General features: G+C 56.7%; 5 protein-coding genes and 1 non-coding gene across 6 annotated transcripts; 1 reads left to right on the top strand and 5 right to left on the bottom strand.

Moving 5' to 3' along the window:
* Positions 1–175: 175 nt before the first annotated feature.
* B0I36DRAFT_242098 (uncharacterized protein) lies at positions 176–1,682 on the top strand (the record flags this gene model as incomplete). The annotated part of the gene is made up of 2 exons (XM_046149879.1): positions 176–424; positions 501–1,682. The coding sequence occupies 2 exons, from the start codon at positions 176–178 to the stop codon at positions 1,680–1,682; spliced, it is 1,431 nt and encodes a 476-aa protein (XP_046012534.1).
* A 4,221-nt stretch (positions 1,683–5,903) lies between these two features.
* On the bottom strand, positions 5,904–9,144 carry B0I36DRAFT_288574 (3-isopropylmalate dehydratase). The gene is made up of 4 exons (XM_046151651.1): positions 8,752–9,144; positions 8,620–8,651; positions 8,428–8,502; positions 5,904–8,351 (listed from the first exon to the last, which is right to left on the bottom strand). The coding sequence occupies exons 1-4, from the start codon at positions 8,849–8,851 to the stop codon at positions 6,192–6,194; spliced, it is 2,367 nt and encodes a 788-aa protein (XP_046012533.1). The 5' UTR covers positions 8,852–9,144; the 3' UTR covers positions 5,904–6,191.
* Positions 9,145–10,705: 1,561 nt separating this feature from the next.
* B0I36DRAFT_t78 lies at positions 10,706–10,777 on the bottom strand. Its single transcript has one exon. It is a non-coding gene; the product is annotated as a tRNA-Asp (tRNA).
* Positions 10,778–11,067: 290 nt separating this feature from the next.
* B0I36DRAFT_322625 (uncharacterized protein) lies at positions 11,068–14,618 on the bottom strand. Its single transcript, XM_046153875.1, has 3 exons — positions 13,053–14,618; positions 12,951–12,999; positions 11,068–12,569 (listed from the first exon to the last, which is right to left on the bottom strand). Exons 1-3 carry the CDS (start codon positions 14,218–14,220, stop codon positions 11,282–11,284), a joined length of 2,505 nt encoding a protein of 834 aa, XP_046012532.1. The 5' UTR covers positions 14,221–14,618; the 3' UTR covers positions 11,068–11,281.
* Positions 14,619–15,293: 675 nt separating this feature from the next.
* On the bottom strand, positions 15,294–19,352 carry B0I36DRAFT_349026 (uncharacterized protein; the record flags this gene model as incomplete). Its single annotated transcript, XM_046156753.1, has 4 exons — positions 15,294–15,929; positions 15,987–18,971; positions 19,027–19,120; positions 19,177–19,352. The coding sequence occupies 4 exons, from the start codon at positions 19,350–19,352 to the stop codon at positions 15,294–15,296; spliced, it is 3,891 nt and encodes a 1,296-aa protein (XP_046012531.1).
* Positions 19,353–19,959: 607 nt separating this feature from the next.
* Positions 19,960–21,293, bottom strand: B0I36DRAFT_114838 (uncharacterized protein). Its single transcript, XM_046147944.1, has 4 exons — positions 21,096–21,293; positions 20,880–21,006; positions 20,783–20,817; positions 19,960–20,720 (listed from the first exon to the last, which is right to left on the bottom strand). The coding sequence occupies exons 1-4, from the start codon at positions 21,151–21,153 to the stop codon at positions 20,029–20,031; spliced, it is 912 nt and encodes a 303-aa protein (XP_046012530.1). The 5' UTR covers positions 21,154–21,293; the 3' UTR covers positions 19,960–20,028.
* Positions 21,294–24,383: the final 3,090 nt, after the last annotated feature.

Below are 24,383 nucleotides of genomic sequence, written 5' to 3'. Positions count from 1 at the left end.
CCATCACGCCGGGACGCCACGCCCTCGCAACCCTGGCTTGCCGGCAGCCAGCCAGACGAAATCTCTGGGAATCTTGATCGACAGCATCACTGCGCGTCCACCCCGAACGGCCCAAGGTGGTCGCATCTCGTGACCTGCACAAGCTCGCCATCAGCATTCGCTCACGATCGTGACCATGCCGCGGATCGTGCGGCGCAAGCCGCTCCTCGAGCGCATCAAGGCCGCCCTGGATCCCATGGACTTCCTTCTCTGGCTCTCCGAGGAGATTGAGACGCGCGACTGGGACTCCCAGGCCATAGGCACGCAGATTGGCGTGGGCATGAACTTTGTCTTCCTGCTGGCAAGGGCGAACAGTGGCTCGTCCCACGGCGCGGCTGATTCGGTGTTTGATGAGCCCTCCATCAGTGGATGGGTGTCGTTCTTGGTACGCAAAACAAACCTCTTGTTCTGTTTGATCTTATTGGAAAACCTGCTTACAAGGCGCGGTGGTTGCACTACAGGTTGGCACCATTGTGTGGTCTCTGATGGCCTTTTCGCTCTGCAACGCCTTCTACACAATGACCCGTTCCCGTTACTACCGCCTGTTCGAAGCAGATGTCGAGACCAAGCCTGCGACAAGTTCGGCTCGAAGAGTTCGGGTCAAGGATGACCCACCGACAGCCTCGCCGCTACGATTCCTCGCCGACATCATGGCTCCCGACAGTGCCGAGTCTCGCGCTCATCCAGACAAGGCCAACGATGTCTGGCAGCTCTCCGTCTGGGATCCTCTGCCCATCTCTCTACGCATCTTCAGCCTCTTCAGCCCTGCCCACATCCTCGTGTACTGGGTCTTCCTGCCCCTCGAGGCACTTGCCAAGCAGCCGAGCGTGACGGTCTTCAACTGCTTGCTGCTGCAGGTCATCATCTCGGCACAACTGTGGCTCGTCCAGTCCAAGTACTCGCAGCAGATTAAGGATACTGCCGTGGTACAGAAGGAGGTCATGCACGAGTACGACGCCAAGTTCGTGCATCCGCGCTTGTACCCGAGCGTTCGGGATGCTGGTACTCAGCTGGTGACCGATGCGTCTGGCAGCGGCGAGAGCTACGTCGAGCTTGGTACGCCCCACGTGCAGCTCAAGCGAGGCTTCCACGCGCGATCCAACCCGTATGTAGAGAGCAGCAATGAAGGACCATCTCGAGCGACACCTCCCTACCGGGACAACACTTCCAACAACATCAGCGGCCCAATCACTCCGCTTGCGCCTTCTCGCCGCTCAGACATCAGCATGAATAGCGCCATGTATGGTCGACCGTCAACAGTCCGCCGTAGTACGCCAGGTGCTGTTGTGCCGTCATCTGCAGCTGGTCTCAATCCTCGCATGGTCGACTCTGCGGTCTCGACAGCGTCCAATGCGGGCCATGGGGCTTATTTGGGAGTCATGAACCACCCCAGCTCGCCCCTGAAGAAAGCTGCTAGTATTGGCGATCTTCACTACCGCTCTCCGCGCAACAATGCGGAGATGGCTCGGTACGAGCAGCAGCAAGCATGGGAAGACAGGCAGCTCAGCACCAGCCCGGCTAAGAGTGTACGGAAGAGCACTGGCACACTTCCGGGCCCAGACTCTGTACCATCGCCAAAGCAGCCATGGACACAGCGACCAAGGAACAGCTACGAGAGGTACCCTTCTATGTGGAACCGGTGAGGTCGGAAATACTTAGTGACACTTCGAGACTACTGCGCAGGGATTGATCAACATTCTGGATTCCCTATGTTAATGATATACGTTTTAATCATGAACTCAGGGCAGATTTCTTGAGGCGCAGTGACATGCATGGTGACCGTGAAAGTCTTCATCGTCGAGTGAAATGTCGAGGAAGCTCTGAAACGCATAGCGCTGCTCACAATAGTTCATCATCGCACGTCGCAGCAGTGCAGCCGGTTGTACAGCAATCCAGATCTCCCCGTCGATTCAATAGCAATGCAGCTGGTTCCATGCACCTTTGTCTCGAATTTGATGCTTGGCGAATTTGAGTTTTGGGTGAGCCGCCGGATGGGCCCAGAGTTTGTTGAAGAACGACGTCAGAGCTAAACCGTCAGAGCTTAACCACCAGAGAGACAATGTTGGTACAGCAGCTGTCAAGGACGTTGCACATACTTGACCGACCGGCCTCCAGCTCCGTCAGGCATGGCAGGCGCGACCAGCAGCTGGTGCTGCACTCGCGGCTGCCTGGCTAGATCGTGATCCGCACACTGGGCGAGCCTCGAAAGTGATGCCCAGCTCTCCTCGATTGCCGCTGCTCACGATGCCACGGGGGACCTCGATGTCTTCACGCCCCCCCAGGTCATGAAATCATTGGCATTCAGTATTGTTACGTCTCACGCTATAAACCACGACTTCGGCCATGTCGTCTGCGGATCCAAGGCAGTCGCACAGGTCACGCACGATGGCTGTCGGCACTTTCTTCAGCAAGCTGCTCCCAGCCAACCGCCCTGAGCGAGGAGGCACACTGCGGCCGTATCCCGAGGAGACCATCGGCGAGGAGGCCTACCGCGAGCTAGACATTGACCCTGATCATCTGGTTGAGTGGAATGTGGCCGACTCCGTTCGGGAGACTTCTGTTGGGTTGTATGATGATTACCAGCTCGGGGGCCAACAGCACGATGGGCCATCGACGGGAGAGCACTACACGAGTGGCGCCAGTGCTCCAAGGCGGCGGAAAGGGACGATTGGCTCTGCGATGGGGCACACATATCGACGGCGGAGCGCAGCTTCGGAGATGCATGATGATGACTTGCCATCTCGATCGGCCATGCATAGTCACCACAGCGGTAGCGGGAACCAAGTAACCGCCAGAGAGCAGCAATCGGATGTTCTACAAACCCAGGAGGCGAGTAGACGGCGCCAGGGAGAACTCAAGGCTTCTGGAGATTGGCTCGAGTTCACTGGAGTCAGCCCGGCCACCAAGACGGCCGGCCTCACGCCCACCACCTCTGTCATTTCAGAGCCTTTGAGCGAGGTTGCTCGACCTCGCCATGGTGCTCTCGAGGCAAAGCAATATCGTGGAACGGAATGGAGTCAGGAGACACGTCAGCTGAGACAAAAGGATATTGATACAATGGCAATGGCAGAGGCTGATGCCAGGCTGCGGAACCTACAGTCCATCATGGATCGGCGCAAGGCGGAACGTGATCTGTTTGGACGAAGGCGCAGTCACGGCCGCTGGTCAAGTGCTGCGGAACCGAAACTGACACCGATCACACAAAGTCCTGGCACCATGACGCCTCTGAGCGGTGAGTATTGGCTCTCTGGCAGAGTCATGTCTGGTAGCAGGGAAGCACTAACAATGTGTGAAAAGGCATCGAGCTGGAAGATACGCAAGGGACTTTCGCAACATTTTACGAGCAGTCTCGCTCCGTACCTCGGAAGCCTTTGGGGGTCTCAAGCACTCCTCTCCCTGTGGAAGCACCTCAGAAGAAGCCTGGAAGCGATGACATAGCCCGCTCTTTTTCGACTAGCACTGTCGTTCGGCGGCATGGTACGGAGCCGGCTGGAGGACCTCACGATAGGCATGAGGAGTGTCTGGCGCTACCAACACCAGAAAAGCAGCTGGTACCGTCCCATGACCACCTGGAAGACATGCAAGAAAATCCCGAGTCGTCTTTTTTATGCCATGGAGAAGCAGCAGGTCTGCAAGGGATAACAGCCCCCAGACGACCAAGCTGCACCTCCGTGGAAGAGAGTATGGCAAGAACTCTATTGAGCTCGGAGATGACAAGAATGCCAACATTTCAAAGTCTATCCTCGAAGTATTCCGCAGAAGGCCACGCTCACTATTGTCAAAACCACGGCGGGGAGGAGCCACTGATGCTGGCAAACCCACTCCATCTGTTGAACACAGTCGCGGAAATACGACCCAAGACGGGAATGACCGCACTGAAACGAACAAATCACTCACAGGAGCGATTGGGTCTGGCAAGAAACCAGCACACAAACGCAGTTACAGCGATCTCATTCCCGTCGAGGTGGAAAGGGCGCATGAGCTCTCAGTGCGGTACAATAACTCAGCTACCAAGAACAATTTTACGAAAAGCCCCAACACGAAAGCCGATCACTCAATGGCCACCAACACTCTCACTACTAGAACAAGAACGGCTCGACCGCAATCCCAGCATGCCGGCACCGGATACAGCCACGGAAGTAGAAGAGATGGCGTTGAAAACGTGGCTAGAAGCCCACATCGGCTTGCTGGACAGAGAAAGCATCGACAGCAGCAGTCCCATGGTAGGCGCTATAATGGAGATGGCTCCCACCAAAGCCGACGGAATCCCATATCACCAGATGATCTCAAAATTGGGAGACAACACACTGGTTCCTCTACAGCGCACCAGCACACCTCAAGTCCGACGCCTCGATCAATCGTCTGCGTGCACACCCACCATCACCACTACTGGATGCGACCAGGACCTATGGGCACAGGACAACGCTTACCACAACTCATCAATCAGCACAGCCGAGATAGGACATTGTCAGCAAATCCTGCCATCGAGAGATTCGCAGAAGTCCATGCCAAGCCAGAGCGCTCCAGAGACAGATTTTATATCACGGCGCCCTGCGGTGACCACGTCGCAAGCGCAGCTGGCCGTGGAAATCGACGGAGTGTCAGTAGTGCCACGCACGCCGAGAGAGACATCGCCACAGCTCCAGCGGCAAGCAATATTATCCGCGACCGCGACAGCAGGAGAACGTGTCCCTGCACAGCAACATCCCAATGTATTTGTGACAAGTCTGCTGTGGGCCTCCATCACAAACACCATCATCTCGTGGCTCCCCGACACAAACATCGCAGGCACCGCCGGGGAAGCGGCGAAAGACGACCAAGATAGTGACGTCAGAAACCAATCACATACCGGAAGTTTTGTGCCAGAATACCAAGACACAGCCATGGGTCAATCGGTTTCACGTCTCCGTGATTCTAGGGTACGAGGATTCCGGGAGCACTACCAAGACCGGTCCCCCGCGGAGAGCCCTCTGCTGGCGTCACAATACCCAGGCTCGGGGGATTTCAGTCGTCACTACAATGGCGATCATTGGCCAACAATTGATGATCACGACCAGGAAAATCTTGTGCACTCATCCGACGGCGTGGCTGACTATTTCACTCGTGATCACCACTACGGTCGCTCTATTGACGATGTTTGCAGCAATGTGGGCAGGAAAGAGCCACTGACTCTACATTTTGGCTACGGTCGAGCACAGGAACGTGGGAGACGGAAAGCACACAAGCGAGCAGCAGAGGCTTGCAAGCGTGCAAACAAGGGACATGTCAAGGCCCAGATTGCGGTGGCTAAAGCTTGTGAGGCTGATGATGCCGCGCGTGCAGCTCAATTCCGACCGGGAAAGCTGGAGCTTTGTCTCAATGTGCTGAATCTGGCATTCCTGATGTTTGTCGGTATCATTGGGGCCTGGTGGCTGGCGATCAGGCCGGTATTCTGCGGGCGCTCGGGAATCCGATGGAGGATGCGGGTCGGCAGAACCACTTGGGCGGACGTGGCGTTACTCGGACTCACGATATTGTATGTCCTTGCCGCAGGTGTCTTGTATTACTGGGCTTTCCTTGTGGTGAACTGGATTAAAGCTTGGTTCCCATATGGGTCGTGAAAGTGGTCTTGGTCTCGATTCGCATGGGAAACAAAGTAAGCTCCTTGCAAACAGGAAAGACTAGGGACATGCTGACAGTCGCTGAGGGACTCTGAGTGTTTACACAAGTAGAAATATACATCATATTGTTAACCAACTGGATGGCATCGAGAAGAACCCTGCGCATATTAACAGGTCCTTGCTCATTGAGCTGAGCAAAATGTTCAGCTGCGCATTTTTCACACAGGTATGGGAGTGAATATTTCACGACAGACATGCAAATCACCTTAGGCTTCCACCGAGCGGCAGTTATCATTTATATGTGAGGAACGCTTTTACTTTTACTTTCTTTGCATTCTCTTCCTATATCCATCAGCGGAGGAATTTTGGTCGTGAGATATCTCGTTAATCGTGGCAAACTTCCCTTCCCCCTTTCGTGAAAACGATCAAGCAAGGCAGCAGTAGCAAAGCCTCTCCAAGCAAATCAAGCCGGCGAATGCCGTGGATCAGGAAACCCCCAAAAGAAAACCAGAGAACAAAGCCTCCACGGAGGAAAGACGACCAAAAGAAAAACTACCAGTCGATCGGATCCTTGATCTCCTCGCCGCGATTCGTCGTGGGCACCTTGGCGGGCTTGACGGCGAGCTTGCCGCCGCGGGTCCTCTTGAGGTACCCGGTGCCGTCGATCCAGGGCCACGTCTCGGTGATTCTGCGCTCGTGCTCCGAGATCTTGTCGTCGAGCTGGAGGGTGAGGCCAATGTCGTCGAGCCCGTTGACGAGGCAGTACTTTCGGAACTCCTCGACGTCGAACTTGCAGATCTCGGTGCCGGCGGCGTCGCGGATGACCTGGTTGGGGAGGTCGACCTCGATCTCGCGCCCCGCGCGGGCCTCGGCGGCGATGGCGTCGATGTGGGCCTTGTTGGGGATGGCGATGGGCAGCATGCCGTTCTTGAAGGTGTTGTTGAAGAAGATGTCGGCGAACGAGGGCGCGATGATGCAGCGGATGCCAAAGTCGAGCAGGGCCCAGGGGGCGTGCTCGCGCGAGGAGCCGCAGCCAAAGTTGACGCCCGTGCAGACGAGGATCTTGGCCTGCGTCCAGGGCTCCTGGTTCAGGACAAAGTCGGGCTTGACGTTGCCCTGGCCGTCGAAGCGCAGCTCGTGGAACAGGCCGTCGCGCAGGCCCGTCCGCTTGATCGTCTTGAGGAACTGCTTGGGGATGATGGCGTCCGTGTCGACGTTGTTGCGGTCCAGGGCCGCCGCGAGGCCCCTGTGCACGACAAACTTCTCCATGCCGCCGCCGCCGCTCTCCGAGGATTTCGCCGCGGGCGTGGTGTTGGTGGTCGGCGAGCTGTCCTCGGGCTCGTCGGCCAGGCGCTCCTTGGCGTCGTCGTCGGTCGCGATGCTGCTGTCGGGTGTGGGCTTGCCGGCAGAGGCCGCCGACGACGACGACGAGGGAGCCGCCTGGAAGGCCTCGACGTGCGGGCTCGACGTGGAGCCCGTGAGCTTGCGGACGTCGGCGAGCTTGCCGACGATGCCCGCGGCCGCGGCCATGACGGGTGACATGAGATGTGTGCGGCCCTGGGCGCCCTGGCGGCCCTCAAAGTTGCGGTTGCTCGTGCTGGCGCAGCGCTCCTTGGGCGAGAGGATGTCCGGGTTCATGCCCAGGCACATGCTGCAGCCAGCCTCGCGCCACTCGAAGCCCGCGTCCGTAAAGATCTTGTCGAGGCCCTCGGCCTCGGCCTGCTCCTTGACGATGCCAGAGCCGGGCACGACCATGGCGGCGATGACATTGTCGGCCTTTTTCCTGCCCTTGACGACAGAGGCGGCGGCCCGCAGGTCCTCAATTCTGGAGTTTGTGCACGATCCGATGAAGACCTTGTCGACGGGGACCTCCTCCATCGGGGTGCCGGCCGTCAGGCCCATGTACTCGAGCATCCTCCGGCCAGCGGCCTTCTTGTCCTCGGTCGCAAAGGTCTCGGGGTCCGGGACGACCCCGGTGATCGGGACCACGTCCTCGGGACTCGTGCCCCAGGTGACTGTCGGGATGATGTCCTTGGCATCGATCTGGACGTCAATGTCGTACTTGGCGCCCGGGTCGGACTGGAGGGAGCGCCAGTAGGCCACGGCGCGATCCCACTCGGGGGTGCCAAACTTTGGCGCGAGCGGCTTGCCCTTGATGTACTCGAAAGTGATGTCGTCGGGGGCGACGAGGCCCGCGCGGGCGCCGCCCTCGATGGACATGTTGCAGATGGACATGCGGGCCTCCATGCTGAGGCCGCGGATGACGGAGCCGCAGAACTCGATGACGCAGCCGGTGCCGCCGGCGGTGCCGATCTTGCCAATGGCGTGGAGGACGACGTCCTTGGAGCTGACGCCCGCGGCGAGCTCGCCCTCGACCTGTATCCGCATGTTCTTGTTGCGCTTCGTGACGAGGCACTGGGTGGCGAGCACGTGCTCGACCTCGGAGGTGCCGATTCCCGTGGCGAAGCAGCCAAAGGCGCCGTGCGTCGACGTGTGGCTGTCGCCGCAGACGACGGTCGTGCCGGGCAGAGTGAAGCCCTGCTCGGGTCCGATGACGTGGACGATGCCCTGGCGGCGGTCGCCGAGGCCAAAGTACGTGATGCCAAAGTCCTTGACGTTCTCCTCGAGCGTCATGCACTGCACGCGCGAGTCGTCCTCCTTGATGAATGTCGCAATGTCCTTGATGCCTTTTCTCGAGGTGGTGGGAACATTCTGATGGGTGTGGAAGTCACTGGTTAGTATATGGCATTCGTGGTTCCCACTACAGGAAGGGGATGTCAAAACGTACGTGATCTGTGGTTGCCAGAGTGCAGTCTGGTCTTCTCACTTTCCGGCCGGCATTTTTGAGGCCCTCAAAGGCTTGCTACAGTGCCAAAGCATCAAATGTCAGCCAATGTGCTCGCTATCCTACCAATCGAAAGGCTTTATATCGGGGTTTTTTTTTTCTCTGGGACCGGGCAATGGTCGAGGCTGCACGTACAGGAGAGGTGACTTCGTGGACAAGATGCCTGTCTGTTTTTGGGCGCGCAAAGCACTGTCAGCAAGAATTGTGCAAAGCCAGAACCCCCCAGTGATTGCTGTTCCCCTTTCTGAACCTGGGGTAACCACATACCAATGTAGATCAGGACCGTGCCGTCGAGCTTCTCGTCGACAATGTGGTCGGAGATGATTTTGTCGTAGAGGGTCTGGGGGGCACCTTCGGCGGAAGGCATGGTGACGTAGGGGCGGGCTGCGTTCAGCCGGTGCTGTGGATTGTGTAACTGGCCTGTTTTTTCGACGAGTGCTGTCGAGGACCACGAAGGCGGGGCAGAAACACAGTCTTGATATGGAATTGGATCTCTGTGACCAAGGAACAAGAGACAAGGACGAGGCCGGACTGGTAGAATAGACCAGGCGAAATACTTGAGCAAGGCAAGTCGGAGTGGGAGGGGAGGGGGTCTTACAAGCTGACGCTCGGGTTGGAGGGGGCCAAGGGCTAATAAGTATTTTGAGTTTCCTGGGGAAAAAAGGTGGCCAAAACCCCAAAGTCGCCTTTTGCCCACTGCCGAGACCGCCGTGATCGCCCCCTCCCAATTACCACTGGAGCCCCGTCTGAGTTTCTATTCCCAGGTGCCCGCAAGTTAGACACGCAACGCGGCACACCACCCAACAATGGGACAACATCTAGCCGTGCCGTGCACAGACAACGCGCCGCCCCTCCAAGAGAGAGAATCCGGTGAGCCGATGATCGGACCGGCCGTGAGGGCCTCCGGTCGCGGTGATCCCCACAGCGCATTTGAATCTGCCAGGGCGCCATTGGCCGTGCAAGTGGGTTCCAACTGGGACCCCCCGGTCTCGGGCGGGGCAGGCAGGGCCGGCTCCACACAACGTCATGTCAGTTGCCTGCTGCGAGGTACCTAGGTAGCGTCCGTTTGCCTGCCGAGGTACCTGAGGAGGCTACATATCTCAGGTAGGCACACAAGTACCTTGGTACTCCCGGATGGGGTCGCGAGTCGAACCGCGTCCAGAGCGGCACCACCAGCGGCAGCGGCAGCAACATGCGGTCAGGGAACAGTCCAGAGTGCCTTGGACGGCTCAAAGTGTCCTCTGGATCAAATCCGCATGTTGTTCAGCGGGCCATAACTCCCGAACGACTCTGGCCCCCGATACAGGGAGGGGACTGGACTGGCTCCCGCCATCCTTCGGGTCCGTCGTCCGGCTTCCCACCACCGCATCTCCTCTCATCGATCCTACGGCGGCAGGCAAGGGCTTGTGGCCAAGCCAGCCCGGCTGAGCTGACTTATCTAGACCCTTGCCTTCCAAGGCTCCTTCCCGATCCGATAGGGCTTCCGGAGTATGGGGAAGTGAGGAGGAGATAGCTGGGGATGGAATGGCGGGGAGAAGTCGAGAGATAGGACCGCCCGGGCTGTTTGCTGTGGCTGATTTCCCGGCAACACACACCCAATCGCAGCCACGAAGAGTCCAGCAGATAGATGGACCAGCCGCAGAACATGGTAAGCACATACACGCCGAGTATGTGTGCTCCGTATTAAACCACGATGGCCTCGTGTCTTGACGCGGCACACGAGACTGCCTGGCCGCTTCTCTCAGCAGTAGTAGTATTAGTTAGTATTGGTAGCAGATGCTCCCAGATGCAGCAGGTACATGCCGGCCCTTGAGAGCCGCCCGCCTTCGGAAGCTTCAAACCCCACAGGCCACAAGTTCTAGCCGCTACCGCCCTGGCCGATGGAGCCCGCAATCTCTCCAGTTCCCACCAAGACCAGCATCTCTCGTGTATCCGAGATCGGCGCGTGGTGCTGCCTCAGTGCTTTTGCACCTGGAATGGCTCGACCAAGCAGCACGAACAGAGCAGTCTTGAAAATGAACCCAAAACCAGGAGGACATGTAGCAGTACCTACCTCCATCAATCCTACCCGTAGACATCATCATCCACCACCACCACCACCACCACACCCACTCTGTGCCAGAGGACGATAGCTAGAAACATTTGCGACACAAAAAAAGCTGCTTACGCGGACAGGGCAACAAGAAGATACAGATTAAATGCAAAAAGAAGGAGGAGGTAACTCTCGATCGGGGAATCGAACCCCGGCCACCTGCGTGACAAGCAGGTATCCTGACCACTAGACCAATCGAGATGGAGGGGAAGCAACTCTTGTGAATTGCTGATTGGTTACTGCTTCATGGAGGAGACGAAGCATATTATGGTATATATTCGTTGCAGTCCCAGCCGCCTGACACAAAATGTCCAGATGTAGAGATCCGTGCGGCTTGGCCTGGGTGCTCCTCGCCTTGAGATGCTCATGTGACCCGAGAGAGACTTGAGACGTTTCATGTCTCGACCGGACTGTTGAAGGCTTCTCTAGGTGAGATTATCGGAACCTGGGATATTCAGGTCAGTCGCTGGAGTTCATGCTACTCGGGGCCTCAAAGACCCAGAAATCCGGGGTCAAGAGCCTGTCTATTTCGAAGTCATTGCGCACTTCAGGTGTTGCAGCGACGTCTGCTTCTAATTCCCTATTATATCTCAAACAGCGCTGGTCTATTAATGAATTGCGTGCTTCGTCATATGTACAAGCCAACTATCAATTCGCTCGGTCGTTTTAAAGCGGCCGGTCCCAAGTGCGACAACCCTTCGACCTTTATTTCATACGCTCCCGGAACTCATAGAACTCACGCACCCGGTCCTTGTGGTCGTTACAGGCGTCCGTCCATTTTCGCCGCACATCCCAGTCCTGATGCAGCTCGTTCATGTAGTCGGTGACTGGGTCGGACCCGGTCGAGGTTGACTCAAGCCAGCCGGTGCCTGATCTTTCACGTCTCTTCGTCATGTTGACCTGGCGTTGCCGGAAGTGCTCGACGACTTTCCCATTGAAGATTTCCCACTTCTCCATGTAGTTGTTGAAGTCCGAGACATACTTCCTCCACGTCGACATGTTCGGACGAATGCCTGCAACGGCGACGGTGGGTGGAAGACGCGGCGCCACGGGTGCTGTGGGGAATTCCAACGGTACAACTGCTTTCTTATCGATCGGAATATGCTCGGAAGGTCGGCTCTGGAATGGCAGCGTAGACTGAAGGTCGGCAAACGACTTCAATCCTGTGGCCGGAGGATCCAAGAATGGCTCAGTCTGTTTCAGGTCAGACAAGGTCGTTCTGAACTCCTCAGTGTCTTCCGAGCCACCAATTTGAGGAGTAAAGAGGCTGATAGGGACGGATGCCGATGCTGGAGATGGGCTCGATACACTGGCCCCGCCAGCCGTCACCGCATCTTCTTGAGCAGGTGAAGAAACTGACGCTGCAGGAACGTTACCAGCACCTGCCCTCCAGTCTGGTCTGCTTGGCTCCACAGGTATCTTGCGGGCACTGTCAGGTCGTGTTTGTGTCAGCGGCTCTGAGACAAGCGGTGGTGGCGTGTCAATGTCCATGGCTATGGGGCTCTCAAAGCCGCTTGAGGCGGGCTTGGGAATTTCCTGCCACTCTTCGCTGTCGTCATCGTCGACCAGTCCGGCGGTACCAGTCGTTTTCCTCACTGGCTTGGACTTTTTGCCAGTCCCGCGGCGCGTGGGTGAGGCTGATGCACTGCCGGACGGCTGGGGCACAAAATGCTGGGAGCTGATCTTTTCACTCCACTCGCCGGCGGAGAAGCCGTCTGGCTGCTGGGGCTGCGGTGAGTCCCGAGGGGAGGAATTAGCCGTCGCCTGCTGTTTCGCGCCCCTACTACCGGTAGCTCGACGGACCGGACGACCTGCCGAGTGTGATCTCGGCTTGGGCGGCGAGGGCGCCTCGTCAGCTCCTCCTCCTGCCGTGAACTGCCAGCTGCCATTGCCTTCTTGAGGTACAAAGCTCATGTTGATATTGTCAGCGCTAGCCTTTGTGGCCATGGCCGGGTCGGACTGGTTTCGACCGGCGCCATCACTGGTTCCGAATCTAGTTGTGTGCACCGAGTTAGTCTTTGTTACGTAGCTATATTGGTGAGAGGAATGAGGAGATGTAGAGTTCGTGGCCCGGCACGACGCACGACACTCGCCAGGCTCGCCTGCGAACCTGGCGCGGCTGCTGACCAGATAAGCTACTTGCTTGAGCTGTTCAGTCTCGTGCGGCAGCAGAGTCGGAGGTGCCGTCTCAGGGTCTCCACTAGGAGACTGTTCTGATATACTGAAGCGCACGTGCTTTGAAATGGGCTGTGCCAATCGAACATGGTACGAGCAAGAGGTGCGACAAGCAGCTGGCTCGACTCCCTCGCTCCGAGACTTGGTCCGTGGGCTTTGAATAGCAGATGTACTGTAAGATTTGGCAATAGTGGCATACACTGACGAGGCTTGTTGGCCCTGCGATGTCGATGTGGTGGTGGTGGCATCTACCAAACGATTAGTCAAAGCAGCAACATCCAGGACTTCAGAGCCCTCTTACGTTTGGCAGAGGCCTCTCTGGTAGGCGATGCATCATCATCATCATCAAAGAAGGGTCGATTTCGTGCTGTCTCTGGCCGGGGCGTATAGCGCTCACTGGCACGTGAGTGGGATGGACTGGCAAAGTCTGGGCGCGTAGAAGCATCGCCTCCCGATTTGCTCGGGCTCGAGCTCCTTGGTCTTGGAGGCCGGCTGTTGTTTGGAACTTCTTTACGGGGTATAGCATTTCGCGTGCTGGTTGTTCTGCCTAGCCCAGGGCCGGAATCGAATAGACTTGTCTTCTCACCACCCCCGGTAGTGTACGGCGTGCTTGATCGCCTGTCGGCGCCGGTCTCTCGGAATTGCGCTAAGGGATCAGGAATCCCGGACGATGTTTGCGACGCATTCGGGATCTCGGTCGGCTCTGGAGGAGTCACATCATAGAATTGTGAGTGCGATCTGTCGGTGTAGTAGTTCTTGCTCGTGACGGGTGGTTCATCACCGACACCTGGAGCATGCGGGTGGAACCCTGTCCTCCTTGTACTGTTCCCGAACGAAGCTTGTGCCTTTTGTGCCTGAGATGCTGTTCTTGGAGGCGGCGGGGGCGGCGGTGGCCTTGCAGCTGAGCCTGGAGTTCTCGGATCTTGCTCGGCAGATGTCGGGGCTCGTGGAGGTGTTGGGGGTGGGGGTGGTGCTCTGGACCGCCCCTTTCGCATGCTCTCAAATGCAGATGCCGTGCTCCTACGCCACTGCACATCGTCTTCGGGATTTGGACGGGAGGTCTTTGGCATGCCGTTAGTGAAGTTTGCGTAGCGCTGAGCTCCTGACGAAGGCGGCGGCCGCGCCTGTGTACTCGATGACTGCTGCGCTTGACGGCGCGGAGGAGGCGCAAAGCCCTCTCCCGCGTTCGCCCATGGATTTCCCCTGACACCGGAGGCGCCCGTGTATCGGCCCTTGACCGAGCCGCGAGCCTCGTCATATTGGCGCTTCTGGGATTCGTCGGACAATATCTCGTGGGCGGACTGGATAAGCTGGAAGCGAGGGCTGACCTCGGCCTCTCGGCCCGGGTTTCGGTCGGGATGCCATTTCATCGCCAGCTTGCGGTACTGCTTCTTGATGTCGTCTGCCGAAGCAGTGGGAGACAGCTCGAGGTCCGCATAGTAGTTGCGAGTCTTGTCCCATTTTGGCATTCTGGCGGTGTTTTGGGGCGGCGGCCACTGATGCTGGCCCAGTGGGTGTGGGTGTGGTGGTGTTGGTGGAAACGCGGCAGGGTCAAATACTTTGTCGTTTCATTCCCAGCAGTGGGATCGCCAAGAGAGGCCAGGGAATCCCAGCGAGCGGCGGCCTCTGCGTGGATGCGCGTCGTTAGCAAACAGGTTGGTCGTGAAGCGATGCCTGCCTTGCCTGCACAGCCGCCTCTAGTGCATGTGACGCTGGTGGCCACCTGGACGGCCTGGTTGTCAGATGCTCTGCTGCTCAGTGACAAGTGATCGTAACGAGGCAAGTGCTGTGGTAGGAGGCGTCATGCGACGTCCGTATGTATAGGCCGGTTGCGGTGTATTCTCTCTGGCAGTGTTCTCGTGGTGGCTTGCTGTTATTTACATGTGCATCCAGATGGTCGCGACCTGGAAAGTCGAAGTGGGGGATCTGGAGTGACGAGGCAACCCGCGGGGCCTAGGCTGGAACAGGAATGATGCAATTGGCAACAATCGCGCCTGGTGGGTCTGGCAGGTGCCTCGCTTGCACCGCCTGCGCTTATGTTTCTCCAGATCTGCGCTAGAGCGCATCTGACATGGTGGCAACCAGCCATTCATTCCATCGCCACCTTGGGAGCTTTGCTTCCTTGATAGTCTTCTGCTGATGCAGGGGAAAAGCCTAGAGATCCTCCTTGAGTCCAAGAAGGATATGCCCAATCGCCTTGAACATAGAGGCTTTTCGGGCCCCTCTTATGATTGGCACAGAATAGAAGAAAGTCTCACGTGGCCGATTCTGCAAAACGCTGATCCTCATTCAATAGAGTCTACGAAACATGCCTCAATATATGTATGCCTGCTGAAAACAATGCATATCATCACCATGATATACTTGAATGATCATGAACCACTTCGTCGGAAGTGGTCGTGGCGCCTAAAATAAATGTACCAAACACAACCCGCAACGCCTTCGTGATGCCTCTCGTGGTCTTTCATTTGTCGCAAGAGGTGGAGAAAGAACAGGCTGGCACTGAAACATTATGCCTCTGACGTTGAAAATGTCGTTAGTCTCACGCCAGGTCGCGACTCATCTCATAACTCCATGCACCATCTCTCTGCATCTTCTCCCTTGCAGCCATGTCTCGGCGGATCTCGTCCTCGGTGAGTCTGTCTGCGCCACTCCAGTTGGCACTTGAGGTCCGTTGGCGGAATTTGTGGAATCGATCTTTGCTCTTCGGGAAGACCTCCTCCATGTTCAGCGGAGCAGGCGGGCCAAACACCTGGAAGACATCAACGCGCTCCTGTGCTATTAGGTTAGAAATCAGGGGAGATGATTCCGCCCAGGCAGCAGTCATGCCCTTGTTGGGGTTTTCGTATTCGCTGTCCTCATCATCCGTGTTGATATCGGGCAAGTCGATGTCCTCTCCGTTCTGGAAGCGGGGAGACGCCTTAGCTGACGACTTGATAGCGGACTTGGCAACCGCGTAAGCCGGCGGCCTTGCAGGAGTCTTGTGTGCCGGACCAGGAGCATTGGGGTTCGACGCAAAGGGGATCGCGCCCTTCGATAGCTGAGCCATGTCCAGTGGGTGGCCGGCCTTGGCCTGTTGACCGTGCTGGCCCGTCACGGCAGGCCTGAATAGATCCCTCGTGGCGCTCGCAGGAGCATTTGCATATCCAGTGGGGAATGCAGCTTTGGGCGGCACATCCTACGCAGTAACAGTCAGTATTGGTAGCTTGCGCACAAGCGAGTGTGGCACACGTACCTTCTTGAAGCCTCCGGAGGGCCGAACTGGTGCTCCTTTCAGGCTGGAATGGCTCTCGGCACCTCCGTCATTATCAAAGTCGCTAGTCATTCTCATCCGCTTGGCATCGGCGGGCTGTGACCCTGGCCCGGTACGCGTCTCAGCACCAGGTGGCTGGCGCTTCTGGGCCGGCTTCTGCGCATTGTGGATCGAGCGCCCAAGATCCTCCTGAGGACGAGCTGGTGCCATGCGCGATTGGGGTCGAGGGGGCCCTGGGTCGACTCTCTGGCTTTGCTCCGCTTGTGGCGTAGGCTGATTCCGCTTGGCCGGTGGTGGCGCTCTCGTCTGTTTTGCCTTTTCAATCTGCGCCTGCCGCTGAGCGCTCTTCTTGAGCTCGGCTTGTTTCCGCTCTTCTTCGCGTTGCCTTTCAAGATCCAACTTCTTCTGGTGCTCCTGCCTCTTCTCCTCTTCTTGCGCGGCCCGCTTCCGATCCAACTCAGCTTTTGCTTCTCGTCTCCGTTGCGCCTCCTTCTCTTCTTGCTCCCTCTTCTTTGCAGCTGCAGTCAATGCCTTGGGCTTTCCCGCTGTAGCGGCTGAAGAAGTTGAGCTCCCCATGCTCTGTAGCGAGGACTTGTGTTGCGACGAAGGCTGGCCGATTTTGCTCTCCGGGTACGACTGTGGGCCTGTGCTCAAGGTATCATAAAGACTTGTTGCGAGGGTGTTATTGGAGGGGTAGAGCTGGGTATGCTGAGAGCCAGTGTTGACACGGATGACGGTAGGCTGTTGCCTTGTCTTTGCGGTATCTGGACGCACGGGTCGCTTGATCTCCCTGTTCCGCGGCACGGACGCGGGCGCTGCCGAGCGTGGCACCGAAGGAGGAGGCATGGAGCCTGGAACGTCTGCCATATCAAGATCGCGCGTCTCATCAGTCTCCGCCTGCGGTTTGGCTTTTCGAGGACTGGTGCGCGTCGTCTTTTGAGTTTGGCCTGGTGTTGTTGCTGGGAGCTGTGCCACCGCTTCTCGGGATGGCTGCTTCTGAAGTGCAACTTGCTGTTCCATGACTGCAATTCTTTCTTGCTCTTTGGTAAACACTTTGGCCTTCTCCCGCTCCTGCTCTCTGGCTTTCTCCAATTTGGCCATCTGCTCCGCCTCGCGGCGGGCTTCCTTTGCTTCTTTTTCCTTGCGCTTCTCTTCAGCCTTCTCCCTGTCCAGAGAGGCCCGTGTTCGATGACCCTCGGCGCGCTTCGGGCTGTCCGGAGCCATGGAGCCACCGTCGTCCATATGCTTAGAAAGGTCGGGATACATTTGCAGGTCTTTCCCAAAGCGCCACAGGCTCTCGGTTGAAGGTGTGGCATGAAGCCCGAGCTTGAGAGTCGAAGAGGAAAGCAAGGATGCCTTGCTCTTGGCACTGATGGCCTCACTGCTCGCAGCAAGCTCCTTAGCTCGGCCGAACAGAGATCCCAGAGTTTTCTTGACAGACTTCATCGGGCTATCCTTGAAACTCCGAGAGGGTGACTTGGAAGGTGTGGCAGGGCGGCCGTCTTCGGAGACAACGCCCAGATGAGTACTAGATGCGGATATCGTCTTCTTGAGACGGTTTGCATCGTCTGCATCTGCGCGGTTAAATGTCTGCGGCAAGACCGATACTGATGCTGACTTGTTGTGGCCAAAGGGCTTTGCTGCTTTAGGCGGCACTGGAGGTGGATGGGATCCTTCTCGCGCTCTTGGTGCAAACATATCACCGCCGGCAGTGTCCTTGCCTGCTACGCCTTCCATCACATCCGCAGAGTGGTACTTTGGTAGAAGAGGCCGAGGACTGAGCGCCTTCGCCGCATCTTCGACTGGCCCAGCCGGATCAATCCAGTCGTCGTCATCATCATCATCATCCTCCGGGAAAGCTCCTGGTGTGGTCGGCTTCTTGGGTGGCGAGCGTGGCTTGGTCTGGGGAAGAGACGCGCTGTTTTGTGCCGTCTGCGTAGTGAGCGCCCCTGAAGATGACTTCTGCGACCTTGGAGCATTTTGATTCGCCTGGCCAAGCATGTTGATCTGGTCCTGAAGACGCTGCGTCTGCGTCTTGTTGTGCGCAATGGCGCTGTCTTGGTGCATGTGCTTCATGCCATGTGCTGTGGCGTCCTCCATATCGGCGTCATCATTCTCCTCGTCCGACAAGTCATGCCTCGCACGACCAAGGCTCTTGCCACCTGTGTGTCGATTGTAGTAGCTGTTCCGGTTTTGCCCAATGTAACTGGTTCTCGATGCTTGATGACCCCCAATGCTTTTGTGCACCATAGGCTGACGCGCGGGTAAAGTGGCAAAGTTTAGACTGCTCTTTCTCGGGAGCGGCCTGATAGGGCTTGATCCATCTGAAGGCGAGCCAGATACCTCGTCCAAGACTGGTTCCACGGCGCGTTGTTCCGTAGGCTGTGGTGGCGCTGCTGGAGTCTGAAGGGGTAATGTCTTGCTCGTGGCCTCTTTCGGGGAAGAGCTAGGGGCGGCGCTTCGGGCAGGCGATCCGCTGGGTGTCGTACTCTCAGCCACAGCCGCATCCTTGACATTGAAGAGATCCCCAGGCCCATGAGCTGTGAAAAACTGTGTGGTTGTGGTTTCTGGAATCGCGTCTACTGTTTGTTCCGGCGATTGCCTCATAGTCTGGGTTGTCTTTTCTGGGGAGCCTTGGAAAGCTACACGTCCAGTCTTCGCCACCCTATTCACAGCTGGGGTGGACTCGAGAACGGGATCGGAGAACAGCAAGGACGCGTCGTCGTGAGCAACTGTATCCTGAGACTGGCTTCCATGGTAACCAGAATCGATGACTGAGAAGGGCTTGAGGCCCATGGGCTGTGTTTGTCCGCCTTCGTCCGCTACCGGGCCAGTTTCGGGACGCGTCGAGGGAACAAGTGAATCGGCTCTGACGAAAACGTCCGGAGTCGTACTCTGAGCAGGCGCTTGGGAAGACGCGATATTTCCAGCGCGTTTTGGAGAAGAAGAGAATAGGTTGGCAAGGGGCTAAAGCTGGTGTTAGCTGTTGTACATTGTCGATAATGGGACGCGCAACACATACGGCGCGGTTGTCAAGCATATGATCGACCTTGCGAACCGTCCGAGGGGTTTTCCCCCGTAGTTTGCCTGGTGTTTTGAAAATTTCCGCCACATTTCTAAGATAATGTCAGCAATGGGTTCGTTGCGTGAACGCATGGCGAGATGTACGCACATTTGGTTGTCACTGAATATGTCGGCCATGTGCTCGTGCAGCCAGTCGAACTCGTTGCGAGCGGAGAAGGAGAATTCCTCGACTTCTGTTTGCTCAATCTGCTGCGCAGACGCGCGCTCTTCGGCAATCCATGGCGCCGAACCCACGGGCAGACGCGCCGCTCGTGGTCCTCCCATCACGATGGCGCCTAGGATGGGCGACTGCGATGCAGCAAGACGCGTCGAGGTTGTGGTATCCGGAGCGGAGAGTGAAAGGGCGGGTTTCGAGGGAACGCCGTGCTGTTGTTAGTGGCGCCGGAAAGTCGTGGTGTATATTCAAACGGGGAGCATCGCGTGGTCGTGTCGGCACGTCAAGGTGAGGTGGTGTGCAATCACGAAAAGAAGCAGGGCACGCCTGGGATTGGAAGCTCAAGCATCCAGCATGGAGTGTGGGGAGCAGGTGCCTGTGAACGGTATGCCTGTGTGGGCAGGGGTTGTGATTGGCTGGTCAAAGTAAACACAACAAAAGCTGGCTTCCGACAGGGCGAGCCACAGTGGGTAGGCTAGGGCCGGCCCCTTCACTCGCCCTTGTGGCCAATCAATGGACTCCTCCTGGGCAGTATTATGTGCACCGAGCTGCTGTAATTATGACGATTCATCCCGTCCGGGGAGCTGCTTCAGTGTTTAAAAGTCACCAGGGCAGTGAGAAGCCTTTTTGTGTACCTCAGGTACGTTAAGTCGAGTCAACCTGGAAGTCGTTCTGAGCTAGCATGGCACGCGCAAGCGCCTGTGACTGCAAGGTCGATGTTGGTTTATGCTTGTTCTAGCTATGTCAGGGCAGTTTCGTGCTGCTTAATCGCCCGATGGAGAGCCATCATTCATGCGAGGATTCTCTCAAAACTCCGCAGTGAAGGACAAATCCTGGACTTGAGCGGAGCGAGGGCGAGAGCGCAGCGTCCGGTATCTGCCACGTGCGGAAGTATTTGTGGAACTCTTTCATCCAGGCCTCGAATATCTCCGGATCACGCAGCTGTTGGCCGACAAGACACAGCGTTGGGCTCGCCGAAGAACTGTCTTCGCTGCTGCTGGCACCCCTATCGTCATCGCTCGCCCGCAGCTTGCACACATCGACACAAGCTTTGACAAGCGGCTCGATCAGGGCTTCATTGTATATGCAGTCGCAAGCGATGACAAGGTCGAATGATTTGGCGTGAACGAGGCCAGTCAGGGCGGGTGTGACTTCGTCCAGCTCCCAGTCCAGAGCTTTGAACACCACATTTTCAGGCTGTCGCAGCGCAGGTAGCTTTGCGTTTCTCTTCTTCTGTCCTTTTGGTCGTACCGCAGCCTCGTTCTCGCTCAAGTTTTTCTCTACAAATCTTGCAACGTACGATTGATCAGTCAAGACATATCTCTGCACTGTAGGGCCGACAACAAGACCGATCAGGCCCGACACTCCGCAGCCGAGCTCGATCACGATGGAGCTGGGAGAGAGAAGGCCGGGCAGACGAAGGATGTTGTCTGGTGCGGCAAGATACTCCGCCACTAAAGGTGTGATTTTCCAGACGACTGGTCACTGCCATCAGTCAAATAATCTTGAAGCACGACAGCCATAAGTTGAGGGGGCTCACCAGCACCCGTTGTTCCACCCTCGCGATTTGACGTTCTGTGATGACGCGTCAGAACCATCGGCGGGATTATAAAGTCAATAGGCAGTGTACAACTGACAGAACGGTAGGGGATTGTGTAATGACATATTCTTTGCCGGCGATGCTTAAATCGATGTTGGTGGCGTGGGCGTCAACGAAGCCAAGATTTTGTGACGGTATCTCCCGCGAGAACAGTAAGAATGTTTCTAACAACAGAGAGTCCTGATCAGCCGCCTGGCCCTGAGTGCAAAACGTTCGGACTGGTATCGTGGAAAGGTGATGGTTGATCTTGTACCTTCCTCGGGATCTTCGATTTCTGCACCAAGACGATTAAACAACTCATTGAGCGCCATCCCATACGTCCGACTATTACGTCTCACGTAACAGCATTGACCCTGCAGAGGGTTGTTATGTTATGATTTGAAGAGACTCCGAATTCAAGGGGGCCTACACACACGTCGTTTTGCTCCGAAGCTGCCCTCGCCAAAGAGAGCGACGCCGTCAGAAATGAATTAGTTGACCCACTCTGCTCCTCCACATACTTTAATCGACAAGATTTCTGTGCTATTGTTCGCAATGCTGACACACACCTTCATTTAGTACAGGATATCTTGTCCCACCTCTACACATTCAGATGATAGAGGCGCTGTCGATATTCGTAGGGGAACAGAGGCGCATGGTTGCCGGAGGCTCGGAGGGCACAGAACGGAGAAAGGAAAAGTTATGGGCGTGCCAATGTGCAGGGATCCCCAACGGAGATACAGCATTGCGCACCTTGAATTCGACGAACACAGCGGCATCAATGGTACAGGACGAGGACGAGGCAAGAGACTTAAAGACATCTGTGTTGCCTTCTTTTTCCTGCCTAAAAGTCAGTGGCCGTTATAGCACAGCCATCCAATACAAGCTCATCGTCTTTCTCCTGCCAACAACGCCAGGTGCTTCAATGTGCTTACATAACACATCGACTTTCACTAACGCTAGCGCAGGGCCCTGGTCACTTTTTGTCGCGGCTACAGTCGCGGACCAAGCCCAGACGTCACAACCTCTGCGCGCCACCTGCCGTGCATCTTGTGGTCAGCCTGTCGTCCGACAATACATCAGCAGAGCAACACTGCGCTCCTCTATCACGGCCCGGCGAACCCCAGCACAAGCGGCACCATGGATGAGCTCGACGACTTTGCGGAGCTGGAGCTCCTCTCGCTCGTGTCTAAGGTTACCTCGGAGCTGCAGAACCACCTGGGGATCTCGGAGAAGGTCCTGGCAGAATTCATCATTGCGCAACGACTCGAGAGCAAAAGCTTCGATGAGTTCAAAGAGAAGCTGTCGGGGATGGGCGGCAGCGGCTGGCCTGACAGTCTCTTTGAAAGTATCGACCGCCTCATCCGCACGTTGCATCCCACCTTCAAAAACGCCTCGCGGGCACAAAACGGCGCGGCCACGAATGATGACGATTCGCATCGAAGAACACAGCAGGAGAAAGAATCTCTGTTCAAGGGCCTGAGCATACCGGACAAGGCCCCTCCTGTCGATGACGACGACGACGACACGGGGCTCATGCTTTTGGAAAGCTTGGAGAGCAAGTCGCGCGCCGCCACACATCATGACCCGCCATCACGGAAACGATCAAGAAGTCCAGTAGAGGGCAGGCGGCGAGGTCGGGAGCGGGACTACGGCGAAGACGACGACTACGAGCAGCGACGGTCGAGAAAATCACATCGGAGGCGGCGTGATGACGACTACGACAACGAGGACGATCGCCTTCGGCGCGCGCCAGAACCCGAACTCGACGAACAGCCGATTCTCAATAAGGTCTACGATGGCCACGTCACAGGAATCAAGGAATTTGGTGCCTTCGTCAACCTGCATGGTGTCCGGGGCAAGGTTGACGGAATGGTACACATCTCCAATCTCGTACAGGGACAAAGAGTTAATCATCCCGAGGATATCCTTTCAAAAGGCCAGGAGGTCAAGGTCAAGGTCATCAAACTGGAGGGCAACCGGATCGGCCTGTCCATGAAGGATGTCGATCAAAACACCGGCGAGGACCTGGTGCCACAAGCGCGGCTAGGATCAGGAGCGAACACGGAAATGGCTGGCGGGCGCGGTTTCGCTGCTTCTGGTGCCAATGCGGAAGTGGTCGGAGGCCGTGGCCGAAATGGCTTTGAGGACTCCAACGCTGCCTCACTTGCCGAGTATGCTAGCCAGCCAAGGCGACAGAAGAAGCGGATGACGTCACCAGAAAGATGGGAGATTCGACAGCTGATCGCGTCAGGTGTCGCTAAAGCCTCTGATTATCCGGACTTGGAGGAAGACTACCAGGCAACTCTCAGGGGTGAAGGTGAGCTTGAGCTTGAAGAAGATGTAGACATCGAGATTCGAGAAGAAGAGCCACCTTTCCTTGCCGGCCAGACCAAGCAATCCCTCGAATTATCACCCATCAGAGTCGTCAAAGCGCCGGACGGATCGCTAAACCGGGCAGCTATGTCTGGCACCTCATTGACCAAAGAGCGACGAGAAATGCGTCAAAAGGAGCAGCAAGCTGCCGAGGAAGAGGCCAGGCAGACGAAAGTTGATCTCTCCAAACAGTGGGAAGATCCGATGGCCAATCCGGACAGTCGACAATTCGCCAGCGATCTCCGCAGTGCCAAGGCGAACATTTCTAAACCGGAACCCGTCCCCGAGTGGAAGCGTGCGATGGTCTCCAAGACACAGCCCATGGGCAAGCGCACACATCTCTCAATCAAGGAGCAGAGACAAAGTCTTCCTGTCTATGCTTTCCGGGACCAGTTGATCAAGGCAGTGCACGAAAACCAGCTGCTCATTGTAGTCGGTGAAACAGGTTCTGGCAAAACGACACAGCTTACACAATACCTGGCGGAGGCTGGCTTCACCAAAAATGGCATGATCGGATGTACTCAACCGCGTCGAGTCGCAGCCATGTCAGTAGCAAAACGTGTTGCTGAAGAGGTTGGCTGCCAGCTTGGTCAGGAAGTCGGTTACACGATTCGTTTCGAGGATCACACAAGCCCGGCGACCCAGATCAAGTACATGACGGATGGCATGCTGCAGCGTGAGATCCTTATCGACCCAGACTTGAAGCGCTACAGCGTGATCATGCTAGACGAGGCACACGAGCGCACAATCGCGACCGATATCTTGTTTGGTCTGCTTAAGAAGACCCTCAAGCAGCGGAGACCCGATCTCAAAGTCATTGTCACTTCGGCCACTCTTGATGCCGACAAGTTCTCGGCTTATTTCAACGAATGCCCGATCTTCACAATTCCTGGACGTACTTTCCCCGTCGAGATCCTGTACTCTCGTGAACCCGAGAGCGATTATCTGGATGCGGCGCTTGTCACCGTCATGCAGATCCATCTGACGGAGCCAGCTGGCGACATCCTGCTGTTCCTGACAGGCCAAGAGGAAATCGACACGAGTTGTGAGATCCTCCACGAGCGTATGAAAGCGCTGGGCCCAAATGTTCCCGAGCTTCTTATTCTGCCAGTCTATTCCGCGCTGCCCAGCGAGAACCAGAGCCGGATCTTCGAGCCGGCACCGCCAGGAACACGAAAAGTTGTCA

The sequence above is a fragment of the Microdochium trichocladiopsis genome (assembly GCF_020744255.1).
Source record: "Microdochium trichocladiopsis strain MPI-CAGE-CH-0230 chromosome Unknown B0I36scaffold_5, whole genome shotgun sequence".
NCBI lineage: Eukaryota > Fungi > Ascomycota > Sordariomycetes > Xylariales > Microdochiaceae > Microdochium > Microdochium trichocladiopsis.
This window is presented reverse-complemented; position numbering and strand designations above follow the sequence as displayed.